The sequence below is a fragment of the Bombina bombina genome, chromosome 6, assembly GCF_027579735.1.
Source record: "Bombina bombina isolate aBomBom1 chromosome 6, aBomBom1.pri, whole genome shotgun sequence".
Lineage (NCBI taxonomy): Eukaryota > Metazoa > Chordata > Amphibia > Anura > Bombinatoridae > Bombina > Bombina bombina.
This window is the reverse complement of record NC_069504.1, coordinates 878,075,882-878,098,904: the sequence shown is the minus strand read 5'-3', so window position 1 is coordinate 878,098,904 and position 23,023 is coordinate 878,075,882. Positions and strand designations below refer to the sequence as shown.

General features: G+C 42.8%; 1 protein-coding gene across 1 annotated transcript in view; it reads right to left on the bottom strand.

Moving 5' to 3' along the window:
- LRCH4 (leucine rich repeats and calponin homology domain containing 4) overlaps positions 1 to 23,023 on the bottom strand; it is a 260,683-nt gene that overhangs the window by 111,733 nt on the left and 125,927 nt on the right. Inside the window, exons 4-5 of the mRNA XM_053718358.1 lie at positions 14,592 to 14,697; positions 14,220 to 14,356 (exon numbers count right to left, since the gene is read on the bottom strand). Coding sequence (XP_053574333.1) covers positions 14,220 to 14,356; positions 14,592 to 14,697 — 243 coding nt within the window. The remainder of the gene's footprint in view (positions 1 to 14,219; positions 14,357 to 14,591; positions 14,698 to 23,023) is intronic.

The following is a 23,023-nucleotide window of genomic DNA, read 5'->3' as shown; positions in this document are numbered from 1 at the left end:
GGTTATAAGGAGAGCAGACTCCTCCCGAGTCCATAGTCCTCAGCCCAACAGGCTGGCGTCAGTGGTCACTATTACCCAGGAAGGTCTCCGGAAACGTGTGCCCTGAGACAGATGGTCCGGAGAAAACCACCACGGGAGAAAATCCTATGTCTATCTAGATCTATCCTCTGAAACAGATCCACATGATCCCCGTTCCACAATCTGAGCATGCATAACAGAACTCTCAGATGGAATCGAACCAAGGGAATAGGACCGAAAATTCCCACGGACATGAATGAATAGAATTCTCAACCCTGTTATTTTACAGAAACTGGAGCTATCACTCACAGAGAAGAAAGGTCCCAAATGCACTTAAAAAATGCCACACTTATCTGGCCTGCAGATAAATATGAGAGGAGGAACCTGCCTCCGGGAGGAAAGGTATGAATTCTATTTAGTAACCCTGAGATACTATGTCCGTAGCCTATCTGGGAAATCTCGTATCCATGTTTGAAGGCAAACAGAGAGATTCAGTGCCCACTGGGTCTGATCCCGGATTGGGGGCAAACTCCTTTAGGTCTATTCATCTTGTCTTGTGGTAGAAAAAAACCTTTTTCACCTGTATATCAAATATTCCTGTCAGATCAGTATAAATGGCACGCTAATAAACAAATAACGGTTAAGCCAATATCCTGACCATCCAGCCATGCCAGATGGTATTTAGATTAAAGGCTAAATTGGTATAGATTTGCATTCAAAGAGAGAAGCGCTTTACCAGGAACGAACAACAGCTCTTAGCTAGTTCTATGGCGATTTACCACCCAGGAGCAGCCACTTTTAAACCAGTGTGCTTTTCACAGAGGAAAATCTTCCTGAAGTATATCAGTCTGATCCTGCCAAGTAAGGTCAGTCCAGCCCCGAAATACCAGGCAATTCTCCTCTGAACAAGGAACATGACAACCCCAGAAAATTGTTTCGGCCACCTATGGGCCTCGTCAGTGAGGTGCAGTCACATTCCTCTAAGCACACTGGGCAAGGAGTCCACGTCTGGTTTCCCCCATCATCCATAGGGAGACTTCCCCAGGGTCATATTAATTTACATACAAAGAGAGAAGCGCTTTACCAGGAATGAACAAAAGCTCATTAGCAAGTTCTATGGTGATTTACCACCCAGGAGCAGCCTCTTAGACCAGTGTGCTTTTCACAGAGGAAAACTTTCCTGAAGTATATCAATCTGATCCCACCAAGTAAGGTCAGTCCAGCCCCGAAATACCAGGCAATTCTCCTCTGAACAAGGAACATGACAACCCCAGATGATCGTTTTGGCCTCCTATGGGCCTCGTCAGTGAGGTGCAGCCACATTCCTCTAAGCACAATGGGCAAGGAGTCCATGTCTGGTTTCCCCCATTACCCATAGGGAGACTTCCCCAGGGTCATATTAATTGGCATTCTAAGAGAGAATCGCTCTACCAGGAATGAACAACAGCTCATTAGCTAGTTCTATGGCGATTTACCACCCAGGAGCAGCCTCTTTTAGACCAGGATAGTTCTTCTCTGTGAAAGGCGCATGTTGAGCAAAAAGAGGCTGCTTCTTGGGTAGTAACTAGCCATAGAACAAGCTATTATGCTATTGTTCGTTTCCAGGTTGAGCACTTCTCTTTTTATTTATGCAAATTATGACACTTGGGGAAGTCTCCCTAAGTGTGATGCGGGAATCCAGACGTGGACCCGTTGCTCAGTGTGCCTAGAGGTACATGGCTGCACCTCACTGACAAGGCCCACAATAGGCTGAAACGTACATCTGGGGTTTTGCAGTTTCTCTTGTTAAGAGAGGGATTGCCTGGTATTTCGGGCTGGACTGTACTTTGAAGTCAGGATCAGACTGATATGCTTCAAGAAAGTTCTTCTCTGTGAAAGGCACATGTTGAGCAAAAAGAGGCTGCTTCTTGGGTGGTAACTAGCCACAGAACAAGCTATTATTATTGTTCGTTCCCAGGTTGAGCACTTCTCTCTTTTTATTTATGTAAATTGGTATAGAACCTAAGGCTGCCTGTGAGAATAGCTGAGCGAGATAAGCATGAGAATAAAACATATGTCCCCTATGCAGTTACCAGTACTGCAATATCACTGCAGGATGGAACAAGTCATAAGCCCCATGGTCTGACACCACCAGATCGTAGGTAACATTAAGCCCAGAAAGACTTACGAAAACGCCATTGCACAAATAAAATATTAGCCTCACTCAAAAGATTAACCCCTTCATCACCAATAAAGGGGTAATACAGTCTACCTTATCAACATTAAGTACCTGCTCACTGCCATACGTATTATCCTAACTAGTATATATTGTGTCCCAAATTAGTGTCTTGCAGGATCCTTTAAAGTGCACAGTCTCACATACCCAGAAGAAACAAGGCACTTATCTGCAGTATGGCCATCCGGCAGGAGGACAACTTACACAGTGCGAGAGGATGCCACTCCTCACAGAGACCCGTAGAAAAAATTGAAAGAACAGAGTAAACATACTCTGGCTTTCTGTGCCATGGGCAGCAAATGTGTTAGGAACTTGTGAGGTGGGCCTTGCTGCGTTTTCCTAACTGCTTTAAAGCCACCACTAAGGTATTAACTTGGACTACGGCTAGATTAAATCTTTGAAAAAACAGAGTAAACCTACTCTGGCTTTCTAAAATAGTTAAAATCTTGCTTGTAGCAAAAGAACCAGGCACCAAAACTTCACCTCCTCCATGCACCAAGGCAAAGAGAATGTTTGTTTGGAAGGGAAGTGATGCTTAACAGCTTTGCTGTGGTGCTCTTTGTCTCCCCCTGCTGGCCAGGAGTGATATTCCCAACAGTAATTGAGGACGTTGTGGACTCACCATATCTTAGGAAAGAAAAGCAAATTCTATAACCTTGTTTTATTTAAAATGCTGCAAATCAAATAGCTGGCTTAGGCAATTAGCAGTATTATGAAACATAGGTTATACCAGGGCTCAACAAATCCAGGCCTTGGCCCCTTGGTATAGAGCCTCCAAGACATCAATTGGTGCCCCCCACACTGGACGCCACCAGCCACACCTAAAAGTTAGTCTGTTTTGGCTGGATCCTTTCTAGGCCATGCAGCTGGGAAATACAAATCAAATGTGTGTGTGTGTCTATGTATATATATATATATATATATATATATATATATATATATATATATATATATATATATATATATATATATATATATATATATATATATATATATATATATATATATATATATATATATATATATATATATATATATATATATATATATACACATGTATATATATTTATATTATGTGTGTGTGTTTATTTGCTTTTGGGCTCTCTCTTGAGTGTGGGACAACCCCTATTTTCACACAAAAACAAACATTTATGCTTACCTGATACACTTTCGGGATGACAAGAGTACATAGGAATCCCATAACATATGGGATATACTTCCTGCCACTAGGAGGAAGGAGGCCGAGAGCCCACACAAGAGCCTTTATCTCTTCCCACCTCCCATCTCAGATAAACATATAGCCGAAAAGGAAACAAATTAGGTAGGAAAGACAAAAGCAGGGACTATATATAGAGGTGCAAATTAAAACTGCTGGCCTATGGACTCATCATCCGGAAAAAAAATTCTATCATCGGGTAAGCATAAATTTTGTTTTCTTGGATAAGATAAGAGTACATAGGAATTCCATAATGTGGGATTCGATACCCAAGCTGAAAGTCCATGTTAAGGAAAGGGAGGGACAGAATAAGGCAGTTCCTATTTGCCGAACCCTGCAGCCTAAAGGAGTTTCCTGCCAAAAAAATGTTCTCAAAAAGCAAAACACATCAAAACAGAAAATCATTAGAAATGTATGCAGAGAAGACAAATCCACTCCAATGGATTCATAATTTATGACAGACCAGGAAGTATCAAATTGTACTGGTAGAATAAGTTAAGATATGTCTGGGAGGAGACTTCCCTTGCACCAAAGAAGTTCTGAAAATCACTTGATTTATCCAAACGTTAAAGCTACTAGTAGCCTTCTTGCCTGTATGGAAACCAGAATATAGAACAAACAAAATGAACTTTGTTTGGAATCCTTAGTAGCTTACAGAAACATATTTTACCTCTAAAGGATTCAAAGAAGGTATAATTTTTTTTTGAATTTTTCTGCAGAAACAAGTTTAGAGAGAATCATACTGGGTAAGAAGAACATCCTAGCTTCATAAAAACCCAGAAAAAAAAACATAATTTATGCTTACCTGATAAATTCCTTTCTTCTGTTGTGTGATCAGTCCACGGGTCATCATTACTTCTGGGATATTATCTGCTCCCCTACAGGAAGTGCAAGAGGATTCACCCAGCAGAGTTGCTATATAGCTCCTCCCCTCTACGTCACCTCCAGTCATTCGACCAAAGACCAACGAGAAAGGAGAAGCCAAGGGTGTAGTGGTGACTGAATTATAATTTAAAAAATATTTACCTGCCTTAAAAAACAGGGCGGGCCGTGGACTGATCACACAACAGAAGAAAGGAATTTATCAGGTAAGCATAAATTATGTTTTCTTCTGTTATGTGTGATCAGTCCACGGGTCCATCATTACTTCTGGGATACCAATACCAAAGCAAAAGTACACGGATGACGGGAGGGATAGGCAGGCTCATTATACAGAAGGAACCACTGCCTGAAGAACCTTTCTCCCAAAAATAGCCTCCGAAGAAGCAAAAGTGTCAAATTTGTAAAATTTGGAAAAAGTATGAAGCGAAGACCAAGTTGCAGCCTTGCAAATCTGTTCAACAGAGGCCTCATTCTTAAAGGCCCAAGTGGAAGCCACAGCTCTAGTGGAATGAGCTGTAATTCTTTCAGGAGGCTGCTGTCCAGCAGTCTCATAGGCTAAACGTATTATGCTACGAAGCCAAAAAGAGAGAGAGGTAGCAGAAGCTTTTTGACCTCTCCTCTGTCCAGAATAAACGACAAACAGGGAAGAAGTTTGGCGAAAATCTTTAGTTGCCTGCAAGTAGAACTTGAGGGCACGAACTACATCCAGATTGTGTAGAAGACGTTCCTTCTTTGAAGAAGGATTTGGACACAAGGATGGAACAACAATCTCTTGATTGATATTCCTGTTAGAAACAACCTTAGGTAAGAACCCAGGTTTAGTACGCAGAACTACCTTGTCTGAGTGAAAGATCAGATAAGGAGAATCACAATGTAGGGCTGATAACTCAGACTCTTCGAGCCGAGGAAATAGCCATTAAAAATAGAACTTTCCAAGATAACAATTTTATATCAATGGAATGAAGGGGTTCAAACGGAACCCCCTGTAAAACGTTAAGAACTAAGTTTAAACTCCATGGCGGAGCAACAGTTTTAAACACAGGCTTGATCCTAGCTAAAGCCTGACAAAAGGCCTGGATGTCTGAATTTTCCGACAGACGCCTGTGTAACAAGATGGACAGAGCTGAGATCTGTCCCTTTAATGAGCTAGCCGATAAACCCTTTTCTAAACCTTCTTGTAGAAAAGACAATATCCTAGGAATCCTAACCTTACTCCAGGAGTAATCTTTAGATTCACACCAGTATAGGTATTTACGCCATATTTTATGGTAAATCTTTCTGGTAACAGGCTTCCTAGCCTGTATCAGGGTATCAATAACCGACTCAGAAAAACCACGTTTTGATAAAATCAAGCGTTCAATTTCCAAGCAGTCAGCTTCAGAGAAGTTAGACTTTGATGTTTGAATGGACCCTGAATCAGAAGGTCCTGTCTTAGAGGTAGAGACCAAGGCGGACAGGATGACATGTCCACTAGATCTGCATACCAAGTCCTGCGCGGCCATGCAGGCGTTATTAGAATCACTGATGCTCTCTCCTGTTTGATTTTGGCAATCAATCGAGGAAGCAGCGGGAAGGGTGGAAACACATAAGCCATCCTGAAGTTCCAAGGTGCTGTCAAAGCATCTATCAGAACCGCTCCCGGATCCCTGGATCTGGATCCGTAGCGAGGAAGTTTGGCGTTCTGGCGAGACGCCATGAGATCTATCTCTGGTTTGCCCCAACGTCGAAGTATTTGGGCAAAGACCTCCGGATGAAGTTCCCACTCCCCCGGATGAAGAGTCTGGCGACTCAAGAAATCCGCCTCCCAGTTCTCCACTCCCGGGATGTGGATTGCTGACAGGTGGCAAGAGTGAGACTCTGCCCAGCGAATTATCTTTGATACTTCTATCATTGCTAGGGAGCTTCTTGTCCCTCCCTGATGGTTGATGTAAGCTACAGTCGTGATGTTGTCCGACTGAAACCTGATGAACCCCCGAGTCTTTAGCTGGGGCCAAGCTAGAAGGGCATTGAGAACTGCTCTCAATTCCAGAATGTTTATTGGCAGGAGACTTTCCTCCTGACTCCATTGTCCCTGAGCCTTCAGAGAATTCCAGACAGCGCCCCAACCTAGAAGGCTGGCGTCTGTTGTTACGATTGTCCAGTCCGGCCTGCTGAACGGCATCCCCCTGGACAGATGTGGCCGAGAAAGCCACCATAGAAGAGAGTTTCTGGTCTCTTGATCCAGATTCAGAGTGGGGGACAAATCTGAGTAATCCCCATTCCACTGACTCAGCATGCACAATTGCAGCGGTCTGAGATGTAGGCGTGCAAAGGGTACTATGTCCATTGCTGCTACCATTAAGCCGATCACCTCCATGCATTGAGCTACTGACGGGAGTTGAATGGAATGAAGGACACGGCATACATTTAGAAGCTTTGTTAATCTGTCTTCTGTCAGATAAATCTTCATTTCTACAGAATCTATAAGAGTCCCCAAGAATGGAACTCTTGTGAGAGGCAAGAGAGAACTCTTCTTTTCGTTCACTTTCCATCCATGCGACCTTAGAAATGCCAGAACTAACTCTGTATGAGACTTGGCAGTTTGAAAGCTTGAAGCTTGTATCAGAATGTCGTCTAGGTACGGAGCTACCGAAATTCCTCGCGGTCTCAGAACCGCTAGAAGGGCACCCAGAACCTTTGTGAAGATTCTTGGAGCCGTAGCCAATCCGAATGGAAGGGCTACAAACTGGTAATGCCTGTCTAAAAAGGCAAACCTTAGATACCGGTAATGATCTTTGTGAATCGGTATGTGAAGGTAAGCATCCTTTAAATCCACTGTGGTCATGTATTGACCCTTTTGGATCATGGGTAAGATTGTCCGAATAGTTTCCATTTTGAACGATGGAACTCTTAGGAATTTGTTTAGGATCTTTAAATCCAAGATTGGCCTGAAAGTTCCCTCTTTTTTGGGAACCACAAACAGGTTTGAGTAAAACCCTTGTCCTTGTTCCGACCGCGGAACCGGATGAATCACTCCCATTAATAATAGATCTTGTACGCAGCGTAGAAACGCGTCTTTCTTTATTTGGTTTGTTGACAACCTTGACAGATGAAATCTCCCTCTTGGGGGAGATAATTTGAAGTCTAGAAGGTATCCCTGAGATATGATCTCTAGCGCCCAGGGATCCTGGACATCTCTTGCCCAAGCCTGGGCGAAGAGAGAGAGTCTGCCCCCCACTAGATCCGGTCCCGGATCGGGGGCCCTCGGTTCATGCTGTCTTAGGGGCAGCAGCAGGTTTTCTGGCCTGCTTGCCCTTATTCCAGGACTGGTTAGGTTTCCAGCCTTGTCTGTAACGAGCAACAGCTCCTTCCTGTTTTGGTGCAGTGGAAGTTGATGCTGCACCTGCTTTGAAATTCCGAAAGGGACGAAAATTAGACTGTCTAGCCTTAGCTTTGGCTTTGTCTTGAGGTAGAGCGTGGCCCTTACCTCCTGTAATGTCAGCGATAATTTCTTTCAAACCGGGCCCAAATAAAGTTTGCCCCTTGAAAGGTATATTAAGTAATTTGGACTTAGAAGTTACATCAGCCGACCAGGATTTTAGCCACAGCGCCCTACGTGCCTGAATGGCGAATCCTGAATTCTTAGCCGTAAGTTTGGTTAAATGTACTACGGCCTCCGAAATGAATGAATTAGCTAGTTTAAGGACTCTAAGCCTGTCCGTAATGTCGTCCAGCGTAGCGGAACTAAGGTTCTCTTCCAGAGACTCAATCCAAAATGCTGCCACAGCCGTAATCGGCGCGATGCATGCAAGGGGTTGCAATATAAAACCTTGTTGAACAAACATTTTCTTAAGGTAACCCTCTAATTTTTTTATCCATAGGATCTGAAAAAGCACAGCTATCCTCCACCGGGATAGTGGTGCGCTTAGCTAAAGTAGAAACTGCTCCCTCCACCTTAGGGACCGTTTGCCATAAGTCCCGTGTGGTGGCGTCTATTGGAAACATCTTTCTAAATATTGGAGGGGGTGAGAACGGCACACCGGGTCTATCCCACTCCTTAGTAACAATTTCAGTTAATCTCTTAGGTATAGGAAAAACGTCAGTACTCGCCGGTACCGCAAAGTATTTATCCAACCTACACATTTTCTCTGGTATTGCAACAGTGTTACAATCGTTAAGAGCCGCTAAGACCTCCCCTAGTAATACACGGAGGTTTTCCAATTTAAATTTAAAATTTGAAATATCTGAATCCAATCTGCTTGGATCAGAACCGTCACCTACAGAATGAAGCTCTCCGTCCTCATGCTCTGCAAGCTGTGACGCAGTATCAGACATGGCCCTAGAATTATCAGCGCACTCTGTTCTCACCCCAGAGTGATCACGCTTGCCTCTTAGTTCTGGTAACTTAGCCAAAACTTCAGTCATAACAGTAGCCATATCTTGTAATGTTATCTGTAATGGCTGCCCAGATGTACTAGGCGCCATAATATCACGCACCTCCCGGGCGGGAGACGCAGGTACTGACACGTGAGGCGAGTTAGACGGCATAACTCTCCCCTCGCTGTTTGGTGAAATTTGTTCAATTTGTACAGATTGGCTTTTATTTAAAGTAGCATCAATACAGTTAGTACATAAATTTCTATTGGGCTCCACCTTGGCATTGGAACAAATGACACAGGTATCTTCCTCTGAATCAGACATGTTTAACACACTAGCAATAAACATGCAACTTGGTTACAATCTTATTTAACAAAAAACGTACTGTGCCCCAAAGAAGCACTAAACGATTAAATGACAGTTGAAATAATGAACTGAAAAAACAGTTATAGCATCACTCTTTAAAAACAACACAACTTGTTAGCAAAGGTTTGTTCCCATTAGTAAAATAACACTAATTAAATTTTAAACATAAAATTCACAGAGCAACGTTTTTAAAACACAGTCACTACATAAGTCTCACAGCTCTGCTGAGAGAATCTACCTCCCTTCAAAGAAGTTTGAAGACCCCTGAGTTCTGTTAGAGATGAACCGGATCATGCAGAAAATACAAGAGTAACTGACTGGAATTTTTTGATGCGTAGCAAAGAGCGCCAAAAACGGCCCCTCCCCCTCACACACAGCAGTGAGAGAGAAACGAAACTGTCATAATCAAAACAAGCAAACTGCCAAGTGGAAAAATAATGCCCAAATATTTATTCACTCAGTACCTCAGAAATGCAAACGATTCTACATTCCAGCAAAAACGTTTAACATGATTAAATACCTATTAAAAGGTTTAATGTACTTTTACAGAGTAATTCCGGTGAAATACCATCCCCAGAATACTGAAGTGTAGAGTATACATACATGTCATTATAACGGTATGGCAGGATTTTCTCATCAATTCCATTCAGAAAATAAAAACTGCTACATACCTCAATGCAGATTCAACTGCCCGCTGTCCCCTGATCTGAAGCTTTTACCTCCCTCAGATGGCCGAGAAACAGCAATATGATCTTAACTACTCCGGTTAAAATCATAAGAAAAACTCTGGTAGATTCTTCTTCAAACTCTGCCAGAGAAGTAATAACACGCTCCGGTGCTATTGTAAAATAACAAACTTTTGATTGAAGTTATAAAAACTAAGTATAATCACCATAGTCCTCTCACACCTCCTATCTAGTCTTTGGGTGCAAGAGAATGACTGGAGGTGACGTAGAGGGGAGGAGCTATATAGCAACTCTGCTGGGTGAATCCTCTTGCACTTCCTGTAGGGGAGCAGATAATATCCCAGAAGTAATGATGACCCGTGGACTGATCACACATAACAGAAGAAAAGGAGATTCACAGGATAGCAGAGAATTTGAAAATTATTCTACCTAAGATAAAAGTAATAGAAAGAACTTCCAAAAAAATGAAAAACTTCAAAGGTACTGACAACCCCTTGTCAAGTCCACCTAGCAGAAAAAAAAACCCCAAACTTTTGAAAAAAATCTTTTGGATAACTGATTTTTTTTTTTAGGTGCCAGAGAGTGACATAACTCCTTGTCTCAGAAATAGGCGCTCAATCTCCACGCCATTAAAATAAGAAATAAAAATCTCAAAGCCTACTTGGGTATTGAACCCAGAACTACTGCTTGATTGCAGTTTGACACCCAAGACCAAAGTTTGCCTTCAGTAAATTAAGGTGGTCAGTGGCCATGTAAACAAGGTCAGAATACCAGGTCTTAATCAGATCCAAGCTGGGCTAACAGGATAACGATTTGACTCCTGATTAAAGCAATAATTCTGGAGGAAAAAAAACGAATGAAAGAAAACATACGAGTTAGACAAGAAATTCCATGGACCATCTAAGGAAGACATCCTCAAACGTGGCCCTTCAGAGGTTTTGGAACTACATTTCCCAGATCAGCTGGCTGAGCATCATGGGAAATGTAGTTTCAAAACCTCTGGAGTGCCACGTTTGAGGATGTCTGATCTAAGGCATCGGTCAACTGTGCTTTTAGATCCCTGGATCTAGCACAGCATCTGGAAGGTCACAGTTCATGTGGAAAATAAGATATCCGCCAAATCCCTGAGAGACTACTCCCCTGGGAGAACAGAGAACTGCTGATAAGCCACTTCCCAGTTCTACACTCCTGGAAAGAGAACAACTGAAGAAAGAACGTTTAATCTGTTCTACCCAAACAGGTTAAAAATACCTCTATTAAATAAAAACAGTGATTAATATGCTTGTAGATACATTGTCGGCATAAGACGTACAGTAAGATACATGAAATTAATAAATAAAGTACATGTAATTATGTTCTGATTACACAGAAACTACTGTGCACATAATAAAGGCCATATAGTGAACAAATAAAGAACATATAATTAGTATGTTCTGTTATTAGAATGTATGATGCAGATAAAAGGAGTATGCAATTGGCAAATAAAGTGCATATGATTAGTATGGTCTGACAACAAATATTTATCTTCCCTACAGAAAGATACATATAATTAGTATGTACTGTTTTACAGACTCAATACTATGTAACAGAAGGTATCTGAAATAGCCTGAGTATATAGAATCTACAGGCATACATTAAAGCATTTAATTAGTAATGAAGGTACAAGTAAGCAGCATGTTCATCAATACAGATCTAAACTTTATCAAATAAGGTACATTTATTCAATAAATAATTATAACACATATAATTAGCATATTCTTGTCTATACTGACTGTACTGTAAAATAAGATACCTGTCTTATCAAATAAGGTATCCGTTTAGTAGTGATGAACCTACAGAACGTACAGTACATAATAAGGTACGATTAAGTAGCATTAAAAGGCTAATGTAATTAGTATGTTCTGTTACAAACTATATTGAAATACATAACATTTCTATAGAATAATACCAAGCATACACTAAATGTAATAGAAACCCCTGAGAAATAGTTGCACATATATCTTAATAAACAAGCTGGGCATATAATAATCATTTAAAACACAAATGTGCAATACCACCTATGTAATGTTCTGTCAAAACAGAAGACATATACATAGTATTTTTATGGTATAAACGGCTATATAATAATTTATTGATGTTTTATACGAAGTTACACAATCATGCACCAAGTAAATGGAAAGACATTAAGTGCATTGTTGTACCCGAAAACATGTACTGCCAAAACAGTAGCTACATAAAAGTGCTTGTGTATATGTAATGAGATTGTATGTTCGGACAGATTTTTGAACTAACCCTCCATAGCTAATGCTCTCAACCCCACCAACAGCTCTGAAACGTCTCTTGGTACTCACCCCCAGATAAACATGCTCATTGTAAATGAGTTCATAAGGGTCCAGAAAACAGCTAGGAACCAAGCCAGTGCAGAGAAGAGAAAGCATGCCAAGTGCTACTGCTCAGTATGCTGAGGCACATAGTACTGGAGAAAATTGATAAAACCGTTTAAAACACATTAAAGTATACCTCCTTGCAACTCCCCAGAATGTCCCCTGCTGCAGTCAGCGGTTTCTTAAATGGCCAATACCTTATTTTATGAAGGTTAACAAAGTTGTGAAAAAAATGGTCGACATAAGCTGTTGGTATACAAAGAGAGAAGCGCTCTACCAGGAACGAACAACAGCTCAGTGGCTTGTTCTATGGCGATTTACCACCCGGAAGCAGCCTCTTTTAGACCAGTGTGCTTTTCACAGAAGAAAACTTTCCTGAAGTATATCAGTCTGATCCCGCCAAGTAAGGTCAGTCCAGCCCCGAAATACCAGGCAATTCTCCTCTGAACAAGGAACATGACAACCCCAGACGATCGTTTCGGCCTCCTATGGGCCTCGTCAGTGAGGTGCAGCCACATTCCTCTAAGCACACTGGGCAAGGAGTCCACGTCTGGTTTCCCCCATCACCCATAGGGAGACTTCCCCAGGGTCATAATAATTTGCATACAAAGAGAGAAGCGCTCTACCAGGAATGAACAACAGCTCAGTGGCTTGTTCTATGGCGATTTACCACCCGGAAGCAGCCTCTTTTAGACCAGTGTGCTTTTCACAGAAGAAAACTTTCTTGAAGTATATCAGTCTGATCCCGCCAAGTAAGGTCAGTCCAGCCCCGAAATACCAGGCAATTCTCCTCTGAACAAGGAACATGACAACCCCAGACGATCGTTTCGGCCTCCTATGGGCCTCGTCAGTGAGGTGCAGCCACATTCCTCTAAGCACACTGGGCAAGGAGTCCACGTCTGGTTTCCCCCATCACCCATAGGGAGACTTCCCCAGGGTCAGTGTGCTTAGAGGAATACTGCTACACCTCTTTGACGAGGCCCAATGAAGGCCGAAACGATCGTCTGGGGTTGCTTTGTTCCTTGTTCAGAGAGGAATTGCCTGGTATTTCGGTGCTGGACTGACCGTAATAGGCGGGATCAGACTGATATACTACAGGAAAGTTCTACTCTGTGAAAAGCATTGCTGGGCTAAAAGAAGTTGCACCCAGGTGGTAAATTGCCATAGAACAGGCTAACAATGGTATTGAGCTGGTTGTTCGTTCCTGTGAGTGCATTTCTCTCTGTGTGTATATAAGCTGTTGGTAGTCTGAGGAGGGCTAAATACCTCTCAATATAACCATTATGGAAAATGAAATCTGTAAAGCTTGAAAACTGAACACCCAAGTGTGTGTCTGCAGAATAGTGAGTTTCCTAGCTATGCTATGAAAAGTACCTAGTAATAGCTTTTTGGCTGAAAAAGTGCTGAAACAGTCTTACCTGACTGAATCACCCCTCCACTGGCTTACCATCAAGGTGTCAGACCCTGTGTCCAGCAAAGAGCCCATCCAGTACAAGTTCTGCAGAGGATTTTAGAGGAAATACCAGCGATTCCACAGTGGGATGCTGAGGGACAAGTCCCTGTGACGTCTGACGTTAGTTATGGCTGAAATTCCATAGGGAGATGCTGTGCACATAAGGTATTCCTATGCCCCTGTCTCATTCAGTGTTCTGAAATCTTCTTTCTGCTGATCTCTTCTTACTGAATAAATCTCCATCTGGGTTAAGGGTCTTATTGGTTTGAGCTAAAATCAATCTTTTAAAGCAAATAGCTGGAGAACCTCGATCTTCAGGCTTATCTCCTGGGAGGCTGAGACAAATCTGAGAGGAGAGGGGAGAAGGGGTAAAAGCTCTCTTCCTCCTCCTAGTGTTGGGAAGTATATTCCACCTGTTATGGAATTCCTATGGACTCATATTACGAAAGAGAGAAAGGTTTTTAAATGTACCTTTAACCTCTGTGTTTATGAGTTTGTAAGTGGTTTTTGCAATCTATCCCTACTGAATGCAGATAAGTGTATGTAGAGGGAGGGATGATGAATGATAAAAAGCACGGCACTATCACTGTCTGTCTAGAATGCACATACACAGTTTTTATACATTACCCCTTTAATAACTGACCTGGGCAGGTGGATACTGCAGAGGGTTGTTGTCCAGTATGATTGATTGGAGATGACGTAGGTGACGATAACAGACAGGTATTCGGATTACACGGTTACAGGAGAAGTCAAGGCGGATTAGAGGCAGCTCGGAAAGTTCTAAAGGAAAGTGGAGAAATTAACTGAGGAGCACGGCACTATGAGCAGAGCCTGCAGATGAAGCGAAATTACATATGTATATAGTTAAAACACTCTGCATGCATATACATATTGGAGAGAACAACACAGCGTGGAGCAATGCATATATTATGGAACTGAAAACATAAGAATTATAACTGATAATCTTGTTATTTAAAATCTTCTGCAGCAAGTAAATTATCATTTATGAGATTACCCTCAGGCAACACAGTGAGTTGGTTCCTTCTGACATTTAAATCCCGCAGGGACTCCAAGGATCCCACTTGTGGTGGAAGTGTCTGAAGGTCATTACAGCTAACGTCCTGTGGGTGAAAAATGCAGAAGTGAAAACTAATGTCAAACAAGAAACATGTAACAAACAGCCTGTAGCATTATTATTATAACCTCAGTCATTTAGAATATATATTCCTAAAGAAGGCAGATTTAAATATATCTAATTAGCATAAATATTAAATATACTATAACGCATTAGGTCATTTTCAGATATTTTGTGGATAAATGACCTAAAAATCTACCTATCTTAAACATGCTCTTTCTGTACATGCTTAAATACTGTATGCAGACATTTATTTCAAACCAATCTTGTCTCTACAAAGCTAACCAACATAAACCTCATTACTATAGGGTTAGAGCCTATCACCTGACAAGTTCATCAATATCTCTTTTTTCTTTTATTTGTATTAGTTACACTGCTCAGGAAGTTGGACAGTATGTGTTATGGGTGCGATATCTTTTTGCTGACTACTATGTATGATCCCCTGCTGCCTCTGGACCCAGGTCCAGGTGAACACAGATCTTGTAGAATGAGCTGTAATGCATGGTAGAGGTTTCCCCTCCTCCAAGTAAACCTAACTAACTGAGGTAGCCTAGAGACCCTTACGCGGACTTAAATAATGCAAAAATAAGGCTGAAGATTGTCTGAATTCTTTAGCATCATGGACATAAAACCCTAACAACATCCAAATTATGTAAAAAAAAAAAACACAAAAAAACGCTCCTTAGAATTCTTAGGAGCAGGACATAAGGAAGGAACAACAATCTCTTGAATAATGTTCAAGAAGAAACCACTTTTGGTAAAAAATAAATAAAAATATGAGGAGTTCTGAGAACTGTCTTATCTTGATAAAAGATAAGGAACTTCACAAGAAAGCACAGAAAGTTCCAACACTCATCTGGCGGAAGACATAGCCAACAAAAATAAGACCTCTCATGTAAAAAACTGAATGTCCAAATCAAGCATTGGTTCGAAGGGTGGAGCCTGTAGAGCTCTCAAAACCAAATTGAGATTCCAAGTAGACACTAGCGTAACAACCAGATGAATTCGAACTAAAGCCTGTACAAAAGCTTGAATGTCAGGCAACTTGGCAAGGTTTCTATGATACAAGACTGCCAGTGCCAGAATCTGGCCTTTTAATGAACGGGCCGGGCCGATAAACCCTTCTGTAAGCCATCCTAAAGAATTCTCAATATAACATTCTTATGAGTCAGCAGTTATTGGCTAAAATGCAAGTCTGTCAAAAGAACTGAAATAAGGCCGGGGGCAGTCTAGAGAGGCTTAGATACAAGGTCAGAGAGGTAAAAAATATATTAATATAACTGTGTTGGTTATGCAAAACTGAGGAATGGGTAATACAAAATGAATTATCTAACTTTAAAAAAAATAAAAATTCTGGGAGTTGTCTGTCCCTTTAACAGCAGGAACCAAGGTGAAGAACTAGACATCTGAACCAGTTCCGCATACCAAGTTCTATGGGGTCAGGCCAGAGCAATCAGAATAATTGATACCCTCTCCAGCCCAATTCAAGCAATTAGCCTGGAAAGAAGAACAAACAGAGGAAAATATGTACACGAGGCACAAATGCCAAGGAACAACTAGGGCATTAATTAGCTCTGCGTGAGGATTCTGAGATCTGGCACAGAATAAGGGGAGTTTGTGATTTAAACAAGAGGCCATCAGATCTATATCTAGTAGACCACACACCGATTCACAATCTGATTGAATACTTTCTTTTTGAGAGATCAGTCTCTTTCCCAATTGTTGACACCTGAATAGTGAATGGCGGAAATTACACAGTAACTCAGTTTGTAAAATATTGCAAAAGTATGTAAAGAGGACCAAGTAGCCGCCTTACAAATCTGCTCCATAGAAGCCTCGTTCTGAAAGGCCCAAGAAGAGGCCACAGCTCTAGTTGAATGAGCCATAATCCTCAGAGGATGCTTATGTCCCGCTGTCTCAATGCAAAATGGAGGAAATTCCTCAGCCAAAAAAGATAAGGAAGTAGAGGAGGCCCTCCGACCCCCACGCTTCCCGGAAAAAGAACAAACAGAGAAAGAAGTTTGTCAAAATTCCTTTGTGGCCTAAATATAGAACTTCAAGGCACAAACCACATCCAGAATTACGTTGAAAACGTTCCTTTTGACGAAGAAGACATAAGAAAGGAACCACAATCTCTTGATTGATCTAGCGAATTGACACAACCTTAGGAAGAAAACCTAACTTGGTTCGTAGAACAGTCTTATCAGCATGGAAAGTCAGATAAGGAGGGATGCATTGCAAGGCAGTAATCACAGATACTCTGCGCGCAGAAGCAATAGCCCATAGAAAAGGAACCTTCCAAAACAATAATTTAATGTCTACTTCATGCATAGGCTCCAACGGAGCCCGCACAAAACCTAAAGAATAAGATTTAAACTCCAAGGAGGAGCAATAGATCTAAACACAGTTCTGATCCTAGCAGAGTCCTAACAAGTGACTGCACACCAGGAAGCTCAGCGAACCTCTTGTGCAGTAACACAGACAGGGCCGAAATCTGTCCCCTCAGGGGACTTGCAGAAAAGCCCTTCTCCAGTTCATCCTGGAGAACAGAGTAAGTAAGTCCTCCACACCTTATGATAGATGTGGCGAGCAACCAGCTACGGGCTTGAATGAGAGTAAAAATAACACTCTCAGAAAACCCTCTCTTGGCTAGGACTAAGCGTTCAATCTCCACGTAGGCAGCCTCAGAGATCTAGACATAGATGAACAAAGAGACCTTGGTCAGCAGATCCCCGCGACAAGGTAACTTCCACAAAGGAGATAAAGACATCCCAATAGTCCGCGAACCATATCCTTCACGGCCAAGACGGAGCAATCAGTATCACTGATGCCTGCTTGATTTGAGCCACTACACTAGGAAGTAGTTGTAACGGCCGCAAAAGATAAATCAGATTGAACCTCCAAGGCACCGCTACTGCATCTGTTAGCTCTGCCTGAGGATCCCTGTACTTTGACCCATATCTGGGTAGCTTGGTATTGAGACGTCATAAGATCTTCCTCTTGCAAATCTCCGCAAACACTTGGGATGGAGAAACCATTCCCCAGGATAAAAGGATTGTCTGCTGAGAAAATCCGCTTCCCAGTTGTCCACACCCGGAATGTGGATCGCTGACAGCAAACAAATGAGAGTCTCCGCCCACTCCAGAATCCGAGATACTTCCCTCATAGCTAGGGAGCTTCTCGTTCCCCCCCCTGATGGTTGATGTAAGCCACCGAGGATATATTGTCTGATTGGAATCTGATAAACTGGGACAAACCCAGCAGAGGCCAAGCCTTCAGAGCATTGTATATTGCCAGAAGATCCAAAATGCGATCGGGAAGGAGCTTTTCCTCCTAAGACCATAGGCCCTGTGCCTTCCTGGCACCCCAAACAGCTCCCCATCCTAACAGACTCTCAACCGTAGTCACAATCAATCAGGATGGAATTGAGACGGACATCCCTTGGAACAAGGGATCCAGACAAAAACACCAAGAGAGCGATTTTCTCGATCGGTTGTCCAGATAAATCTGTTGAGACAGATCCGAATGATCGCCGTTCCACTGCTTCAGCATACGCAGTTGCAACAGTCTGACCAATCACCTCCATACACCGAAACCACAGATGGCCATAAGGATGTCTGGAGGGCAAGACATGTTGAAGCTAGCCTGCAACGTCTGTTAGAAATATTCTCATGTCTATGGAGACTATTATTAGTACCCAAGAATTCTACCCTGGTACTTGATACAAGAGAACTCTATCTAGATTGATCTTCCACCCATGGGATCGAAGAAGACAGGAGAGATTCCGAATGGTCCACTCTCCGACATATTTCTTTGAGAATGCTGCTATACTCACCACTATACCAGCTAGACCAAACAGAAGATCAATAAACTGGAAGTGCTGGTCCAGGGACGCAAACCTTAGGAACTGGAAGTGGTCCCTGAGAATTGGTACGTGAAGGGAGCATCCTTCAGATCTATCGTGGTCATGGAACTGCCCTTCTCGAACGAGGGAAAGAATGGACCTATTGTCTCCCACTTGAATGAAGGGACATTTAAAAACTTGTGTAAGCACTTTAGGTCCAACTCTGATGGAAAGTTCCCTCCTCCTTTGGGACCACGAAAAGGTTTGAATAGTATCCCAAACCTCTCACTGCGTTAAGCACCGGGACAATAACTCCTAAGAGGACAGATCCCGTATGCTCCCCAGAAAGGCTTCCCTCCTTTCTGGTCAGGAAGACAGAAGAGAGAGAGGAGGAAACTGCCCTTGGGTGGCTGAGACTTGAAACCTATCTTGTAACCCTGAGCTATGACCTCCAGGACCCATGGATCCTGTACGTCCCTGAACCAAGCGACTGAAAAGAGTGAAAGTCTGCCCCCTACACAATCCAGTAGAGGACCGGGAACCACCAGTTCATGCCAACTTATACTTGGCGGGCTTCTTGCTCTGCTTGGATTTATTCCAGTACTGAGCCAGCTTCAAAGAGCTCTTGGTTTGCTCAGTCTCAGCGGAGGACTGCTAACATGGGCTTTATCAAAACGAAAAGAACGAAAATTGTCCCTTAGACTCGTTTATGTTCTCTTGCGGTAGAAGGGCACCCTTGCCCCCTGTGACCGTGGTGATAACTGAGTCCAGGCCTGGACCAAACAAAATCATTCCCTTAAAGGGGAGGGAAAGAAGTCTAGACTTGAAGTCATATCCGCAGACTATGAGTTCAGCCAGAGCCAGACGGGCCTGAACAGAAAAAGCTGAAGCCTTAGCATTTAGGCGAATAATCTGCCTAATAGCATCACAGATAAAAGAATTAGCAACCTAAATCTTTGTTGAGTAACATCGAGGGGACCTCTCCACCCTGATCCATCCTATAAGGAGTCACACCAGAAGGTGGTTTCTCCAGCAACTGCGGCAACAGCCGCCTCCGGTTAAAACAACTATCCCGTATGTTGAAACAACTTTTTAACAGAGTTTCCATCCTCTATCCATGGGCTTTTAAAACGAAGAGCTATCCTCAAATGGGATAGTAATACGTTTTGCAAGGGTGAAGATAGTGACATCCCTTTTAGGGACAGAACCTCACAACTCCATTGAGAGTCCAGGACCGGGAACGATTTGTTAAATGGAGAAGAGAGGAACAATCCAGTTCCATTCATTCTTAATATGTTTGCCATCTAACAGAAGCAGGGAAGGGTAAGGTACCACCCTGTCCTCAAACTATCCAATTTAGGAATCAAAAGGTTCCTCAGGCAATTTGGCCTCTGGAACCACTGAATTCGCAAAAAAACTTCCTTTAGAAGAAAGAGCAAATTCCTCAAACTAAAGTCTGGTTCCTCCGCAGTCGGAAGATTAGAGGCAACTGACTCCGACCCAGAATGTTTATACTCTGAAGTCTCATAAAGAACTTCATCCTCGGATAACCCTATCAGTCAAATCCAATAAATTATCTGATTTACTCTGGGAAGGAGTGCAATATGTAACCTTTTGCTTGCGCTAGCAGGGCGAGGTAAGGTATTAAAGGCTGCAGACACCGCCGTCTGAGCTGCGCGGTAACGTCTGGTGAAAAAATAGCCCCCTCCAGATGGAGGGAGGATCAGCAATGCTACGGGAAAACTGAATGTGTAGAGAGCTAAGCATGTAGGGTATGCACCTCACTGGACGAAAACTCCTCAGATGTGGACAGCTCAGTGGTATCAAACATGTTTGATATCATCACATTATCAAGGCATATGAAACATAATTGAGGGGGCAGCCACACAATATAAACAGGAATTACTCTTTAGGAATAGAGGGAGTGCTCTCTAAGTAACAGAATCCTCCATTGCTAGTGCAATAACCGGAGAACTATAGAAATAAAACATCTTATTTTATTAAAAAAAACAGAATTTATGTTTACCTGATAAATTACTTTCTCCAACGGTGTGTCCGGTCCACGGCGTCATCCTTACTTGTGGGATATTCTCTTCCCCAACAGGAAATGGCAAAGAGCCCAGCAAAGCTGGTCACATGATCCCTCCTAGGCTCCGCCTACCCCAGTCATTCGACCGACGTTAAGGAGGAATATTTGCATAGGAGAAACCATATGATACCGTGGTGACTGTAGTTAAAGAAAATAAATTATCAGACCTGATTAAAAAACCAGGGCGGGCCGTGGACCGGACACACCGTTGGAGAAAGTAATTTATCAGGTAAACATAAATTCTGTTTTCTCCAACATAGGTGTGTCCGGTCCACGGCGTCATCCTTACTTGTGGGAACCAATACCAAAGCTTTAGGACACGGATGAAGGGAGGGAGCAAATCAGGTCACCTAGATGGAAGGCACCACGGCTTGCAAAACCTTTCTCCCAAAAATAGCCTCAGAAGAAGCAAAAGTATCAAACTTGTAAAATTTGGTAAAAGTGTGCAGTGAAGACCAAGTCGCTGCCCTACATATCTGATCAACAGAAGCCTCGTTCTTGAAGGCCCACGTGGAAGCCACAGCCCTAGTGGAATGAGCTGTGATTCTTTCGGGAGGCTGCCGTCCGGCAGTCTCGTAAGCCAATCTGATGATGCTTTTAATCCAAAAAGAGAGAGAGGTAGAAGTTGCTTTTTGACCTCTCCTTTTACCGGAATAAACAACAAACAAGGAAGATGTTTGTCTAAAATCCTTTGTAGCATCTAAATAGAATTTTAGAGCGCGAACAACATCCAAATTGTGCAACAAACGTTCCTTCTTCGAAACTGGTTTCGGACACAGAGAAGGTACGATAATCTCCTGGTTAATGTTTTTGTTAGAAACAACTTTTGGAAGAAAACCAGGTTTAGTACGTAAAACCACCTTATCTGCATGGAACACCAGATAAGGAGGAGAACACTGCAGAGCAGATAATTCTGAAACTCTTCTAGCAGAAGAAATTGCAACCAAAAACAAAACTTTCCAAGATAATAACTTAATATCAACGGAATGTAAGGGTTCAAACGGAACCCCCTGAAGAACTGAAAGAACTAAATTGAGACTCCAAGGAGGAGTCAAAGGTTTGTAAACAGGCTTGATTCTAACCAGAGCCTGAACAAAGGCTTGAACATCTGGCACAGCTGCCAGCTTTTTGTGAAGTAACACAGACAAGGCAGAAATCTGTCCCTTCAGGGAACTTGCAGATAATCCTTTTTCCAATCCTTCTTGAAGGAAGGATAGAATCTTAGGAATCTTAACCTTGTCCCAAGGGAATCCTTTAGATTCACACCAACAGATATATTTTTTCCAAATTTTGTGGTAAATCTTTCTAGTTACAGGCTTTCTGGCCTGAACAAGAGTATCGATAACAGAATCTGAGAACCCTCGCTTCGATAAGATCAAGCGTTCAATCTCCAGGCAGTCAGCTGGAGTGAGACCAGGTTCGGATGTTCGAACGGACCTTGAACAAGAAGGTCTCGTCTCAAAGGTAGCTTCCATGGTGGAGCCGATGACATATTCACCAGATCTGCATACCAAGTCCTGCGTGGCCACGCAGGAGCTATCAAGATCACCGACGCCCTTTCCTGATTGATCCTGGCTACCAGCCTGGGGATGAGAGGAAACGGCGGGAATACATAAGCTAGTTTGAAGGTCCAAGGTGCTACTAGTGCATCCACTAGAGCCGCCTTGGGATCCCTGGATCTGGACCCGTAGCAAGGAACTTTGAAGTTCTGACGAGAGGCCATCAGATCCATGTCTGGAATGCCCCACAGTTGAGTGACTTGGGCAAAGATTTCCGGATGGAGTTCCCACTCCCCCGGATGCAATGTCTGACGACTCAGAAAATCCGCTTCCCAATTTTCCACTCCTGGGATGTGGATAGCAGACAGGTGGCAGGAGTGAGACTCCGCCCATAGAATGATTTTGGTCACTTCTTCCATCGCCAGGGAACTCCTTGTTCCCCCCTGATGGTTGATGTACGCAACAGTTGTCATGTTGTCTGATTGAAACCGTATGAACTTGGCCCTCGCTAGCTGAGGCCAAGCCTTGAGAGCATTGAATATCGCTCTCAGTTCCAGAATATTTATCGGTAGAAGAGATTCTTCCCGAGACCAAAGACCCTGAGCTTTCAGGGATCCCCAGACCGCGCCCCAGCCCATCAGACTGGCGTCGGTCGTGACAATGACCCACTCTGGTCTGCGGAAGGTCATCCCTTGTGACAGGTTGTCCAGGGACAGCCACCAACGGAGTGAGTCTCTGGTCCTCTGATTTACTTGTATCCTCGGAGACAAGTTTGTATAGTCCCCATTCCACTGACTGAGCATGCACAGTTGTAATGGTCTTAGATGAATGCGCGCAAAAGGAACTATGTCCATTGCCGCTACCATCAAGCCTATCACTT